The following is a 14,860-nucleotide window of genomic DNA, read 5'->3' on the forward strand; positions in this document are numbered from 1 at the left end:
TGGTATGGTACTGGTATGGTACATAAATTTGCATATAATTACTATCGCCCAAAAGTATAAATATGTAAAACAGATTTTTCACAACTAATGAATCGTTTTGATTTTCAATATTGATCCAGGAATCTATTGAGGAATAAAATGCATCTATTAATTAAATTCGCATTATGATTATTACCTCAAGAACATCGTTGAAGGCGTTTTGTTAAATTGGTTTGTAAATAACGTTATGATCTGAATCCATCTAAGGTGAGAGATTCAAATTTCCGTTCTCTGCTACCCTCGAACCAATAAGTATGCTTCGGTTCAACACGCTCTTCAATAAGGTCTCCCATATTACATCATCGAGAGATGGTAGAAAACATATCACCTTAAAAAGAAATCTTTGCATATCCAGTCATAAAATAAGATTTCAAAGACAAATCTTGACATTTAAATAAATAATTATAATCAATGTCTAGCTATCATTTTATATTTTGTTTACACATACGTATAATTTTATTTTGTCTAGATTTTTTATAGTTTCAAATGTTAAGAATTCAACATGTATGTTAATTCAAATATATAAGCAAGAAATACATTTACTTTTTTTGGTAGATTAAATATATTTACGATATTAAATATACAAACATTTAATTGTTATATATTTCTGTAATGTAAGAAATTAGAATTTATTTCACGTGCAAAATTTGAAGAAAAAGTAAATATTATATTCAAGGTCATAAATATAAACATATTTGGTCTTTTAAATTCTACAGCCTTAGTAATAGTAATATTCTTTAATTATAATATTAATTATTTTAATGTTAACGATGTGATGTAGAATGGTATGATTTAATGATGTTTCTAGCAATTTTAGAATATATTTAATATAGTGCTATATTACATAATTCTCAATTATGTGACATTCAAAAACTGCAGAATGCACATTGTAATCTTTGTATCTCCATTTTCAATTAAATAATGCTTTTTTTTAACCAATTTTAGCAAACTCTAGTTTGCGTTAATCAAACTCGTGTATTTTGCTTCACTTCATACTCGAGTGGGTGTAAAAGTCAACTCACTCGAAATATGAAGGTTGACTATAATAAATAATTCACACTTATAAAACTAATTTTTATGTTGATCTTTTTATTATGATTATATAAATTTGATTTATTTATTATTAAAATTCATCAAAATATCTGAATAATGATTACTTTCCGATCTGAAATATTAGATCCGAGATGAAAGTAGTAAAAAAAAATGCAGTAATTGCTTTACGGAATGATAGTTGTCGCATGCTGGTAAGTGCACCGGAAATAAGCAGAAATGGCCTCTAATAAAAGAAAATACATTCATCATTTGTCTCGACCGAAAAAAATATAATTACTTTCACTAAAAAGTAAACAACAAAATAAGTAAAACTTTTAATAGGATTTGAGTCAAAATAATTTTATACTATTAAATATATTTTATGTATTAATCTAGTTATTAATTTCAATTGAAATTAAACATTTTTGTGGACAATCTATAGTTATGTTCAGTGATTTCGTTTTTAACACATTTCCAAATTTTTCATTTAAATATATTTATATAAATATTGGCAACCAACATTACATGAATGCTCGTATTCTTAACCTACAAATAGAAGATATACTGATAGAGATTAATGTAAATTGTAGATATGTCAATAAACTTATATAGTACAAATCTTCAAAAGTTCCTGAACAAGTGGCCTGGCAAGAGGTATTTCGGTATCTACAGGTTCCTGCCATTGTTTTTTGGACTTGGGGCAGCTCTAGAATTTTCCATGATCAATTGGAGAGTTGGAGAAACGAATTTCTGTAAGATCTTATATAATACACACTTGAAGTCTCATTAATATAGTTTTTTCCCCTCCTAAGATCACACATACAAGAAAAGACAAGCCAAAAGTATTGTTGAAGAAGAAATCCATCACCACTGACTGCAAGATGCCTGCAGGAGTCTCTTGGCCAAGGTATCTCAAATTTTTGTCAGCAGCAATGCTATCAATGTTTGCTGGATCACAAACAGTTCATATCTATTATAATCCTCTGAAAGATCTAGATGTGTATATTGAGAAAGAAAGGAAACTCCATAACTTAGATGAGAAAACATAGAGAGAGAATTGTAATTTTAATTAATTTAATTTAAAAATAAAAACAATAGATCAAAAATATACAATGATTTTTTTTATAGAACAAATTACAAATTCAATAGATTCAGTTGTTCATTGTACTCTTTATAAAGTCTCTGCCAGTGCAGTTTGGATTTAATCAAAGCCAAAACTTCATTCAACAGTTTCTTTTTTGATATCCCCTAAAAATATGAAATAATCAGTTTTTGTGTAACACGTAAGGTGATAAAATTTACCAGTATGTTGTCAGTTCTAGGTTTTTTGCTGGAAGAATGTGTTGGACCCATGAGTTCATCTAAAATCGATCGTATCCGACATTCTGGTCCTATAACATATTACAGAAAATTTAAAACAAATTACATTAGTAATATAGGTTTTTTCATACCTTTTTCCAATAGATGGGTTACGGTTATCAATAACCAATGTCTAAATTCCGATGCTGATTGTAGAAGTACACTGGCAGAAATTTGCGATTCAAGGAAACTAAGTTTAACACCCGATGGTAAATTGTCATTCAAATTGTGCGCGCTCATTTGTCTTTGCAATGAAGCCAATGGTAAATTTCCTCCAACAGATCTGGCTATGGATCCACTAACCTTACTCAAAGTGTCTTGAGGATTCGATATCAAAACCCTGAAAAATACAAAAATAGTTCATTTGACTTGTGTACATGTTTAATAAATTTACCAAGTTTGTAGGTCTAAATTATAAATGAAAGCCCTTCCATCGCTTAATGTAACCAATGGGAGATCTGTGGTCGTCAAAGAACACCCGCTAACCGATGCTACAAGTTTTCAGTTAACATTTACCATGATATCATACATTTTTCTTACCTTTGTTGCTTAACAAACTTCGGAGAGATATACGATTTAAAATCGATTTTCCTAAATCTATGTTCCACATATGTAATAATCCAGTTTTCGTGAGCACCATACAAATACCAGAGTCCGATAAACATAGCGCAGATGCTACATCTTCTATTAACAATGGCGGAAGGGGCCTTGCACCACATTTTATTTCATATGTGTTTATACTCAAATCTTCGCAACACGCAACAATCAGTCTTCTATTATATTGAATACACTTAATTACTGATCCTGTAATTAAATTAATTAGTGCTTTCAGTATTCAATACACACACAACACACATACCTAAATACGTTTCCCAGATTGGTTGTTTGTCATCTGGGTGTTTAAATACTTCTATCCTAGCTAGTTTCCCTTTTGGCGTAGTTAAACCGCCATTTGTTACCTACATGTTTTCAATTAATTGGTATAAATATCGACGATTACAATGCTTACTTGTAATTTCATAAAGTCGTTCTTTTTTGTGATAGTTTGCCCTAATGGCATTTTTAACGGGTCTAGTACATTGATGAACTGGACTATTGGTTGATCTCCAGGTACTTCGGAACACGTCAATTGATTAATTTGAACACCAGGTGGTTGAAACGTTTGTGGGCGAACCGAGGGTCTGTCGAGATTTTTTATGTATATTCAAGTGCACGATTTGTAGTCACATTATAAATTAATGAGATAAGTTGAATAACTTACATTAAGCTGGAATGACTTGGTATAATATTCGTTTGTTTGACTTTCTCTTGCACCACAACAATTTTGCTCTTTGTTGGCGAAGACGAACTAAACGTCGATGCTGCTTGTATCGTCGGTACCTCCACAGTTTCCCTAAACAATGATTATTAGCAGTACGCTACAATAGCATTACAATTAAACTTACTTGACAGGTGTTGTTGGGACGGGCTTTAAAAACATAGGCGTTATTCTACGTTTACCGCTAGGTAATCTTGTTTCAATCTGTTTATTAGATGCAACTAATAATCCATTCTGTTTGGGCGATTCCAAATTGATCGTGGGTATAGTTATTTTGGGTATTTCGACATTTATTTCATTCATTTGTTTCATACTAATATCATTAATTGCGTCCTGTTCTGATAACATTTCCGGATATTCTATAATATGGCTTCCGACGAAACTAGAATTTAGCAAATTTCTTTGCATAGATTTTCCATACATTCTCTCATATAAAGAGTCCTAAAAAATGCGATAGTTAGCGTTAAGCGATAATTTTTTTTTACATGAAATAAAACCTTTTCACATTCCGATAATGGATTTCCAATCGCATCTGTTGTGAAAATAATGCATGCCACACTTCCATCCCATGAGCATGCAAGTAGGTGTTGACCATTACTGCTCCAAGATATATCTAGGACACTGTCATCAAATAAGTCTTTAATTACAACTAAAGGTCTTTTCAAAGATGTAAGCCAAACACTAACAGATTTATCTCTAGATCCGACAGCGCAGCAACAATACTGTTGAGGTTTAGGACTTCCCGGAGTCACTTTCTTTAAAATATTTGAATTAAAACGCTAAAATTTAATAGAATTTGAATACTTGACTGTTAATAATTGTATATGATTTCTTACGACGCAAGTTACTGCTTTCCTGTGACCAACAAAATCTTTATCCTGTTTCCATCCATCTCGTTCAATAATTTGAGCTGTAGGTCCACCGCCATTCATAGCATGAGCGGAAACTAAGTACTGTCCATCAGGCGACCAAGATAATCTTAAGACATGAGTAGTTGCAGAACAATCTACAAACGCGTCGGTAACAACTTCCTGCTGTTGCCAATCAGCTGTCCGCCAGACTCTCAGTGATTTATCATCTGATTGACTGGCAATATACTTTCCAACTGGATCCCATGTGACGCCCTACAACCAAGGGTATAATATCTCTTGAGATTTGCACAACTTGCAACTAACTTTGACCATGCCAGAATGACCTTTTAAGACAGCCACTTTCTCTGGAAACTTGTGTGTATTCCAAATGATAACTGTGTTGTCCACACTTGCTGATGCTAACCAACCATCGTGAGGAGCCCAAGCTAAATCTAAGATATCCCCATTGTGTGAGTTTAATGTGTGGGTACACTTCCATGTCTCTACGTTCACTTTGCCACCACTTCCAAATAAAGTTGATGATCCTTCTCCAGTCAACTTCCATATCATTACAAGTTTGTCATCTCCACCAGAAGCTAACAAATGGCCTTGACAACTCCATCTTACAACATTGACACAAGCTGTAAAAAAAATAATAAACTTTAATAAAATGTAAATAGTTTGTATATATCTAACTAATTATAAACTACTTATACACTTGCATCAAATATCATCTTTGTTTGTAATATATAGTGTATTCAAAACAAATATAACTGAATGATAGTAGGCTTAAAAGTTATAAAACAAAATAAATAAATTAGTGATTAATTGTTCTTTGTTTAATACCTAAATGGTTATCCATTTGACATAATTGCTTTGGTATATTGGGATCATTTTCATCAGAGTATGATAATATTGGAGCTATGTTCCAAATGACAATCCGTCCGCCTTGGCCCCCTTGGCCGCCTGTTGCAAAACGTCCTCCCTTTGGATGTATATCCACGGAAAAAATCGGTTTATTATCTGAAAATTACGCATTTCGAGGTTAGATAAAAATTTAAACTTTTAGCACAATTTTTATATTTACCTTCATGTTTAACCCAGGCTGGTTTTAGCAGAATCATAATTTATATCTGTGACCGGTCCACTTGACTAAAATGAAAACATCGTCCAATAATTAAATAAATATGAACTTTCCCTCACTTATTGGAAATTAATTAAATTCCTATATACTCTTTGATACTCTTGTAAAGTTGAGCATTTTATTTGTAAATAGATTGCAAACATGGCTGCCAACAATTTGAAAAAATAAAATAAAAAAAGTTAAAATTTGCGAACGCAACCAAATTAATTCCAACAATTTTTTCCAATCAAATCAAAGTTAACTATTCTTAAAAGAAAGTAAGAAATATCCTAGCTTTTAATTAACACTTAAATGTACAATTTTATTTATTGTTTTTAGTGTTTTTAGTTATTCAGAGGTTATGTTCTGCAACTAACTTCTGTTCATTAGTTACAGGCAGTTACAGGTTAGATTGTAAGTCTGTCAAAAGAATTTGTTTTCTTCAAATTCAAATACACGTGTTTTGGACTGAAGTGTGCCAGTAGGGTTACAGTGTTAAAATATTGTTGCTGGTGACAATATATATTATTAGGAATAAAAGTTTAATCAATAAGTGATTAAAATGGCTGAACATGTGCAAATTCACATGGAACGGATGGTGGAGGAGTTTGAGGAGATGGCAAGAACTGAAATATTTTCAGATGAAGAAATAAGGTAATAAATTTATGAAATTATTGTTTAATGTATCTAACATATAATTTATTTTTTAGAGTAATAAAGAATAAGAGAGAAAACTTTGAAAACAAAGTATGTGGTATGACTTCACACTCACTGCTAGGCTTTAGAAGTTACATTGAGTTTGAGTATAACATTTACAAACTTATAAAAGCCAGAAGAAGCAAATTAAAGCAGGGTGAGAAAATAAAATCTATAGATCAAAAGATCTTGAAGAGGGTTGCAAATTTGTATCTGAGAGCCATCAAGTTATACCCTGAAAAGGATATAGAATTGTATTTTGATTATTTCAACTTCTGTCATACAACAAAATATGTTGGAAATGTGGCACATATCTGCTCGCAGCTGATTCAGGTAGAATTAACCATACTGTTATTTAATAATAATCTTTCAATAATCTTTTATATGTTTTTTAGTGTCACAGCAAGAATGAAAATGCTTGGTTGACAGCAGCCCAATGGTACATGTATAGTAAACACAAGAATGTGGATCTTGCTATCAAGACATTGCAGAAAGGAATTGTTATGATTCAAACTAGCAAAGTATTGTACAAGAAATGCATTCAATTTGAATTAGCTGCACTCGAAAAAAACTCTGATGAAGAAGCTGAAGCTCTTTTAAATAAGAAAATAAATATATATTTTGAAGATATAGTATCTAAAATACCTGAAGTTCAATTCTATGTAGATATTTTTTTTATGTTAAAAAATTATGCAAAAACAGTGCCAGCTCAGCTGAAAATAGTTGAATATTTGCAGAAAAATCACTCAGATAAAGCCGTTACTTGGCACGTATTAGCGGAAAACTCTAAGCGTGGTAAGTTGTGTTTATATACTTATATATATATATATCAAATCAATAATTTGTTCTGTTATTTTAGAGGAACCTGAGAAAACGTTCGAAGAAAAATTAGGATCTTCTATAACGAATTACAAAGAGGGATTGGAAAAATTAGAGAGTGAGGAAAAAGCAAAGCTGTGGAATTACTATTTGAATTCTTTACATGGATTGTGTAAAAAGAAAGACAATTTAGAAATTATAAAACCTGTAATGGTTAATGCATTTAAAGAAGCAAGTAATGAAAATGTCTGTACGGAATCACATTATATCAATTGGTTGAACATATCTACAGATGTTGAGGGGAAAGAGATATTGGAAATGGGCACAAAAAAACTTCCCAATTCTGTAGATTTATGGCTGCTTCGTTTACGTTTCTGTATATTAAGTAAAGATGACAAGATGAAAGTAGTAAACGTATTTGAATCTGGCGTTGAAGCTTTAAAGTCAGATTCGTTTAAACTATGGCTCACCATGTCTGATTACTATCCAGCAAATTGTGATGAGGTGGAAACTGAAGACTTCTTCAGGGGAGCAATTAAAGAATTCCCAGTTGTTTTTAAAGTAAAATATATAGAATGGTTAGCGCAATTTAAAACAATTGATGAATGCAGAGAAGCATATCGACAAATGAAAGATAAACCCTATTCGAAAGAATTATTTCTTGCTATATGCAATATAGAGATGAAGCAATCTGATGGAAATTATGTTGAATGGGAAAAGGTTTATGCGATAGCCTGTGCAGAATTCGGGAAAAACAATATCGATATTTGGTTGAATTATATTAGATTTTACATGTTTCATAATAAAGTGAGCAACGCGAAGGAATGCATTTTTAAAGTTATGGAAGACGCGAAAAAGAATTTGAACGACGATTTGTATACTGAGTTTAAACGACAATTTGATGATTTATATGAGGAGTATTGTATGGAATAAATATAGAACATTTAAAAATATATGTATATTTAAGTATTTGCGTTTATTTATTCAACACTAAAGGTATGGAGGAGAAAAAATATTTAAATTACACTTAACTAGTGCTACTACTACCCACGCATAAGGAATAAGAAATTTATGCACAAATAATGAAGAAGAAATGTTTGAATTAGTCTGAAAATTAGAAAAGATGTTCTGATTGATACTGAACGTAAAAATCACATTTATTTTCATGTTTCATCTTATAAAATTAACACCTAAAATAATGAAATAATATTGATTTATAATTGAAATTCATCGGACAACTTGCGAAAATACAAATTATCTTTTATTGTTATTAAATTAATTGTTCTATGGAAAAATAAAAGTTGATAATAGGGTTAGAGGTGAAACCTTATATTGTTTTATGATAATTTAGATAAAATGTAACCATTTAAATAATATTCAAACAAAATTTGTCATATTTTATAAAATGAGCAACCACGTGGCGAAGAATAACAAACAATAGATAGTTTTGGATTTATTTAAACAATCAGCGAATAGAGATACGTTTTTAAATTATAAAATATTTATATTATAATTCTATTAAATGACATATCTGTTGTGTTTACAGGTACGTACTAAATAAGAATAACATGTAAGTTAAATTTATAAAAGTAGAGGCGCTATTTTTCAGAATAACTAGATAAAGTATGAAAAACAAAACTATTCTATTCACGGATTACTGGCTATAATACACCGTTTTATTCGAGAACTATTCGTTATCTGCCTTTATGGCCCTGCTTCATTTTGTCAAAAGTGTCGATTTTAAACTTACGAATAAATTAATGATCAAATTTTTCTAGTTTTGGTTATTTAAAAAAAACATGTGGTTCCACTGGCGGCACATCAAAAGTTAATATATATAGAAATTAATTTAATACACAAATTTCACAATAAATTCTATAATATATTTACTTTTATGTAATCGTAATAATTATTATAATATATAATATATCGCTTATATCATTTTTAATTATTATAAGAGTTGAAATGGCGTTGTCGGAAATGCGAAGATATTCTTTCTTAACGGAAATCCATAAAATATCTAAAGTAATGTTTTAACGTCCCGTCATTATTTAATTCTATAATTTTCTCTCAAATTTGCAGAGTATGCAGTAGAATTTATTGTTCCGAATTATTAGAATAAAAATTGATACATTTTTAAACATCTTTTTTTACAAGTCTTCCTTTGGTAGGAGTGTTTTTCCTTCGAGTATTTTTTAACCTCTGTAATTTCTCGGAGGACGTCAATATTTTCTCAGCCATGTATGCAAGTTCGTGATGTATTCTCTAATTCGTGATGCTCAATATGTCCTCGCATATTTCAACTTTTTTCAAAAAACAAATAGCATTTATTAATTTCGATAAAATGCAGTAACTTCATTGTTATGCATTGCAATATTTTCTTTAAATTGTGCACTAAAAAATATATACAGTAGAGCATATGTAGGATTGAGAACATTCGTGCCTCTTGTTTCTTGCTCTTGCCTCTTATTGATATATTTTTAGATTAGAATATCCAAATTTATTCCAGATATTTTATTCTTGAGAAAACAATATGTACGACCAACAGAATATTTTAGATAAATGAGCACATCTACAAATCCAAACATTTTTTTCGTAAATTTCTTTATTAAAATATCTTAAATGTTTTTGTTTGAAACTGAATACCTAATATTGGTGCGGACTCTTGACTATAATCTATTTTTATTAAACGGTAGAGAAGCAATCTTCTTTTAAGCATATCTTCAATTAAGCAATTGGAATTAGCCTCAGCGGTTAGTCCACATTCATCCTTTTTTTTGGTTTTCCATACTAAGGGCCATAATAAATGATTATTTTAGTACGTATGTGCTGATTATGGTGTAACAGTGCACTAAATATAGAGAAATAACTGCACTACACATCAAGAATGAACGTGCACAAAACAATTTATTTGTGCCGCAGGTTACGTTAAGTTGCATAGATGGGAGAAAGAGAATATAGATGTGGTATAATTTCTTAGAAAATTTGTGTATTTTTTACATCGGCGTGAGTAGTTAAAGGTTAAGTATAATTATGAATGTGCTGGATTAAGAAAATATGGGTCTATTGTTGTGTCCAACCGTTATTATTACAATTATTATTGTTAATATAGTGTCTCTTAGTCGCCACAATAAATATATACATCAGCATAAAGGTAGCCTTCATCGAGACCAGAAAGAACATCGTTTATATTTTCAACCAGACGCAGAATAAGCATTTTCATCGAGACCAGCTACTGAAAGAACATCGCTCATATTTTCAACCAGACGCAGAATTGGCAAAATCCGTATAGGAGCAGTCTTATCAAAATCGTGCTTACTCCTCAAACTCCCACCGCTTAGTTAACTTTATACGTAGAGTAAGGATTTGTAATTAGTCTTAGGAAGAACGCTAAAGAATCAACTACTACAGATAAAGCAAACACTTTGAAGAATATTTTAATAATAAACCAAAAATGTTATTCATTATTTACCAAACCTAAGGCTCCACAACAGACAACAGAAGAAGATATCCCACAGTGTCCAGAAAATCATCCCTGGGACACGACACTATATGGCAAGACCGACAAGCGAAAGACCGTCTATTGAAAGCCCGACGTTCGAAATCCCGACTACGATAATCCCGACAATCAAAATCCCGACTGTATCGAAATCCCGAATATATCGAAATCCCGACTACCATAATCCCGACAATCGAAATCCCGACAGTGACTTTTATTATTATAATTTCTACAATAACATTTTATATTATTCTACTATATTTTAATAGGTACGACGGATACTGAAAAAAATATTTTTAAGACTTATGTCGATGGCTCTTTTGCCCGATTATTAATTGTTGTTATTTATTCTTAATAACAATAAATAATATTAATTATTATTGTATATTTTAAAACTTAAAAATTATTCTATAATAAAATTACTTTATGTTATTAACAATAAATAACAACAATTAATAATCTTATTAAATTTTAGATTGTCGGGATTTCGATAGACACAAACCTATGTTTTTTAAATAATGAAAATATTAATAATATGTATATAGCAATACCTCGTACAATCCTACATACGGCTTAGATTTGTCCGGATTCACTAAAATAAATTTAAAAAATGGGTGAAAGACTGAGTGAATAGCTCTTTGTATGTATGTGTAAAATACATTTTTATTATTCTCAAAAAAAAATAATGATTTGTTGGTACATAAATGATCGGGTTTTCACTTTTTATTTGATTTAGTTCCTCGATTAGTCCGGTTTTAAACAGTCTGGAATATTGGCAAAACTGATTATCAAAACTATGCGAGGTATTGCAGTCATTGATTAACATGAAATATTTAGGTAAAAGTGTAGATGCGTTTTCAAAATTAAACATAAGGAGATCCATTTTTACATTTATTAACACCGTATAAAATACAATATAAATATTACCAAAAAAAAAACAATTTGCAGTAGCAGTGTTGCAAATAACAATTCAAAAAATATATATAGATGATACTTAATATTATGAATTTTTGTTTAATTCCACATCGTGTTTTATTTAGTTACTTACCGTCCAGTAATCGATTGTTTTAAGAGAAATAATTAGTTAAGAATGTTTAATGTTTATTTTTATTTAGTGAGAGTGGTTACATTTTACATTTAATCGTTTTGTTCTTTTTTTTCACCATACAATCTGCTATGTTATTGACTTGTTTCAATGCGTTTATTGCGGTTTATTTACATCTTTGTTTTTGCTTATACATATTTCTTGTTTTCCTTCGACGTACAATATATGGACAAAAATATATGAGCAGTTCGTAAAGTTACAAGTAAATTGTTTTCTAATTTAGTTTCCGGTTTGCAATTATCCTCCTTTTACATTTATCTTCGTCTATATTACAACACATACTTATGTTATTATCTATTATTAGTATATTGTATATGGTTTTATTCATTACACTTAACCAGTCTATTAACTATGCTACTACGTATGTATGAGACACATCGATAAAAAAAATTGCATACTATAGTATAACTTTATTCTCTGTGGCGCATGGCCTAATAAACTGGTTAAGTACAGGACCTTTGTTATACAATGTAATATTACATTTTAGGTATGTTTTTTTTGATAATAAACAAAGTTAACATAATTAAATTATCGAAATTGAATGATTTTATTATAAAATCTATTAGAACATTATTTTTTTTCCATTACCGAAATGTAGGACACTGATCTACAAGATACAATTAGTATTTAGTTAATATAATTCAATTTCGATTAACCTAATCCGTGGTTGAAACATTCGCAAATATTTCTTTTCAAATTCCTCATTCGATACACCCTGCTTATTAAACATATATAGTTTCATAAAATATCACATATTATACATATTTTTCACATTTCAGTTATAGTTCTTTCTAAGTACTCAGTTTTCTTATATTTTTTAAAATTTATTTAGTGAATGTGAGTCTTTATTAGTATAATTTACATCCATCTTTTGGTATTCGTCAAAATAAATATAGTGCTATGAAATTGAGTGCTATGACGTTACGAAGGAAAAAGTTTTACTATTTTTTTTTACTAAGCCGCCTTTCGTGTGTTACATAAAGCCAAACAACAAAATAAGCTGTCATAACTAAGACATTTACACATCAAAGTAAAACTGTTTCCTTTCCACTCATTATATTAAATAAAATCTTTTTTGGATAACATTAATTTATAAAATATAAATTATTTATAGTGGTAACAAATAAACATATTTATATAATTTTACATTTGGTTTAAATAAAGATCATGTTTTGTTTAATTCATGTAGAAGAATTCTAATAGAGTAATTTTTGTGGCAGGGCTAAGATTTAGAATAGGGTGATACAATAGCTTATTAGATTTCGATGTTATCAATTTTCCATTATTATTTTACTATGCAACAATTTCAAATTACTAATTTACTGTTTTACCAAAAATAGTGCATATAATGCGCTACTTGGACATCGAATAATTTAATTTTATTATAGAAAATTGAAAACAACTATTACATGAAAATATGTAAGTAAATAAATTAAATGTAAATTGATGGGTATAACAATTGTTAAAGTTACATAAATTTATTAATTATTTATCTCACATGTAAAATATACAGTATTTGTTAAGGTGATTTCATTTTTTGAACACTCTCTATTTGTCGTTTAAACATTTATAGTATTTGCCTAATTTTTTTAATCATATTTTGTTTATATTCGCTTTAGTTTAGTACATTTTAATAGCAGAAAATTATAAAACAACTGAAATATTTTAACGATCGAACATTTTCGAAACATAATAAATTTTGTATTCGTATAGAATAGTGTATTTTGTGAATGCGTGTTTTATTACTCCAGTACATTTATATTATACTAGAGTGAAATTATTCGACCCGAGTTGGTAAAGGGTATTGGGTTTTCTATCTGATATACACGTTAATTAAGTTCAAACATCAGACACACGAATGGAAGCTAAAATAAACGACGAAACTGTTACAACTAATAGAATGAAGTTTTCGTAAATACGTACTTTTTTAATTAATTCAAAATCAAAATACAAATGTTTTAATAAATTATTTAATGCATTTTAGTAATTTAATTATATAAAATTCCGATTATTTAAAGGAAAAACATTTTGATATATTTATTTTATATTTTTATTTTTAGGTATATAGTTTACATTTAGTTCGTTTTAATTAATTCATTATATAGACATACAATACTCTTTTAAATTCAAGTACATTTAGCTCTTAGGAGATATGTTCCGATCTTATTCAGTTTTCTTTCTCAATACTTTCTCCTTTGAATTTAAGTCAAAAACATGTATTATAACTCAATACTTACGCTTCATCGACTTTTTTTTAGTTATATCGTAGAGAGTATTAGACTATAAGTTTATTTGTTACAAAATGAAAGTAACTCTAATTTACTGCTCAACTTCGTATTTTTTATGTATATATATATATTAGAATAAAATCACAAAATATATATGTATTTTGTTGTTCATTTTAGAATTACATCATGTTCTTACGGCAGCGATTATTTGTCACTTTCATTGTATTTACACAAATTTTTGTTTCTTTCGTCTCTCTCTCATTTTTCCATAAAAAAAACAGGTACTAAATTTAATATGAGCTAATTCTGACATGAATACTATTTACACTATATATTTGGTGCGATATAAAAAACGTTTTTTTTTCTTCTGCTTAATTTGGCTTAATACACAGGTATAAAATGTACGTGTTATTTTAATTGGACAAAATTTAACTAATCTAAGTATGTGGTGTGGATTATTGTTGTTTTGCGCTTGTTTTGTCTCGTTTTGTTTTTTTCCCTAAATAAATCTCGTCTAAAATCTAAAAATTTCCTGAGTATTTTAGTGTTCTATCCAAGCAACCGTTTTTTTTGTTCATTCACGTAATGAAAAATTTTTGATTAGTGAAATTATTTTAATTTATTTATAAATAAATGAGTTGTTTTTTTAGTATATAATATATGACACACAATGAGCCGGTGATAACATCAACAATAACAGCAACAACATTTTTTTTGTAGCAACAACAATATAAATTTTATATATATATATATTATATGCGATATATAGAAATTTCAATAATTATTGTACA

The 14,860-nt window shown here is 29.2% G+C and overlaps 4 protein-coding genes across 5 annotated transcripts; 3 read left to right on the forward strand and 1 right to left on the reverse strand.

The window, feature by feature from the left end:
- The first annotated feature begins 1,600 nt into the window (after nucleotides 1–1,600).
- LOC108556970 (small integral membrane protein 4) lies at nucleotides 1,601–1,975 on the forward strand. The gene is made up of 2 exons (XM_017913330.1): nucleotides 1,601–1,823; nucleotides 1,884–1,975. Exons 1-2 carry the CDS (start codon nucleotides 1,664–1,666, stop codon nucleotides 1,943–1,945), a joined length of 222 nt encoding a protein of 73 aa, XP_017768819.1. The 5' UTR covers nucleotides 1,601–1,663; the 3' UTR covers nucleotides 1,946–1,975.
- Nucleotides 1,932–2,144, forward strand: LOC108556971 (uncharacterized protein C12orf73 homolog). The gene has a single exon (XM_017913331.1). The coding sequence runs from the start codon at nucleotides 1,953–1,955 to the stop codon at nucleotides 2,118–2,120; it is 168 nt and encodes a 55-aa protein (XP_017768820.1). The 5' UTR covers nucleotides 1,932–1,952; the 3' UTR covers nucleotides 2,121–2,144.
- Nucleotides 2,145–2,177: 33 nt separating this feature from the next.
- Nucleotides 2,178–5,881, reverse strand: LOC108556968 (protein HIRA homolog). 2 transcript variants are annotated; one of them, XM_017913328.1, is made up of 15 exons: nucleotides 5,803–5,869; nucleotides 5,687–5,751; nucleotides 5,446–5,622; nucleotides 4,924–5,240; nucleotides 4,585–4,872; nucleotides 4,246–4,527; nucleotides 3,876–4,189; nucleotides 3,692–3,823; nucleotides 3,440–3,611; nucleotides 3,290–3,389; nucleotides 2,971–3,234; nucleotides 2,825–2,921; nucleotides 2,523–2,770; nucleotides 2,374–2,462; nucleotides 2,178–2,319 (listed from the first exon to the last, which is right to left on the reverse strand). In XM_017913328.1, the coding sequence occupies exons 2-15, from the start codon at nucleotides 5,721–5,723 to the stop codon at nucleotides 2,206–2,208; spliced, it is 2,631 nt and encodes an 876-aa protein (XP_017768817.1). In that variant the 5' UTR covers nucleotides 5,724–5,751; nucleotides 5,803–5,869; the 3' UTR covers nucleotides 2,178–2,205. The 2 variants fall into 2 exon arrangements, with proteins under 2 accessions (XP_017768817.1, XP_017768816.1); XM_017913327.1 differs by having other exon boundaries at nucleotides 5,687–5,881.
- Nucleotides 5,882–6,117: 236 nt separating this feature from the next.
- On the forward strand, nucleotides 6,118–8,256 carry LOC108556969. The gene is made up of 4 exons (XM_017913329.1): nucleotides 6,118–6,376; nucleotides 6,433–6,751; nucleotides 6,814–7,213; nucleotides 7,278–8,256. Exons 1-4 carry the CDS (start codon nucleotides 6,285–6,287, stop codon nucleotides 8,168–8,170), a joined length of 1,704 nt encoding a protein of 567 aa, XP_017768818.1. The 5' UTR covers nucleotides 6,118–6,284; the 3' UTR covers nucleotides 8,171–8,256.
- The last annotated feature ends 6,604 nt before the right edge of the window (nucleotides 8,257–14,860 follow it).

This window comes from Nicrophorus vespilloides, unplaced genomic scaffold (genome assembly GCF_001412225.1).
Source record: "Nicrophorus vespilloides isolate i.1.1-1 unplaced genomic scaffold, Nicve_v1.0, whole genome shotgun sequence".
NCBI lineage: Eukaryota > Metazoa > Arthropoda > Insecta > Coleoptera > Silphidae > Nicrophorus > Nicrophorus vespilloides.

Excerpts from the sequence above, each read along its gene's own strand:
- LOC108556970 (XM_017913330.1), top strand. The coding sequence starts at position 1,664 with ATGTCAATAAACTTATATAGTACAAATCTTCAAAAGTTCCTGAACAAG. Across the intron at positions 1,824-1,883 it reads AGTTGGAGAAACGAATTTCT|ATCACACATACAAGAAAAGA; the intron begins GTAAGATCTTAT and ends TCCCCTCCTAAG.
- LOC108556971 (XM_017913331.1), top strand. The coding sequence starts at position 1,953 with ATGCCTGCAGGAGTCTCTTGGCCAAGGTATCTCAAATTTTTGTCAGCA.
- LOC108556968 (XM_017913327.1), bottom strand. The coding sequence starts at position 5,723 with ATGATTCTGCTAAAACCAGCCTGGGTTAAACATGAAG. Across the intron at positions 3,612-3,691 it reads CCAAGTCATTCCAGCTTAAT|ACCCTCGGTTCGCCCACAAA; the intron begins GTAAGTTATTCA and ends AAATCTCGACAG. Across the intron at positions 2,922-2,970 it reads AAGTTTGTTAAGCAACAAAG|CATCGGTTAGCGGGTGTTCT; the intron begins GTAAGAAAAATG and ends GAAAACTTGTAG.
- LOC108556969 (XM_017913329.1), top strand. The coding sequence starts at position 6,285 with ATGGCTGAACATGTGCAAATTCACATGGAACGGATGGTGGAGGAGTTT. Across the intron at positions 6,752-6,813 it reads TCTGCTCGCAGCTGATTCAG|TGTCACAGCAAGAATGAAAA; the intron begins GTAGAATTAACC and ends TATGTTTTTTAG. Across the intron at positions 7,214-7,277 it reads AGCGGAAAACTCTAAGCGTG|AGGAACCTGAGAAAACGTTC; the intron begins GTAAGTTGTGTT and ends CTGTTATTTTAG.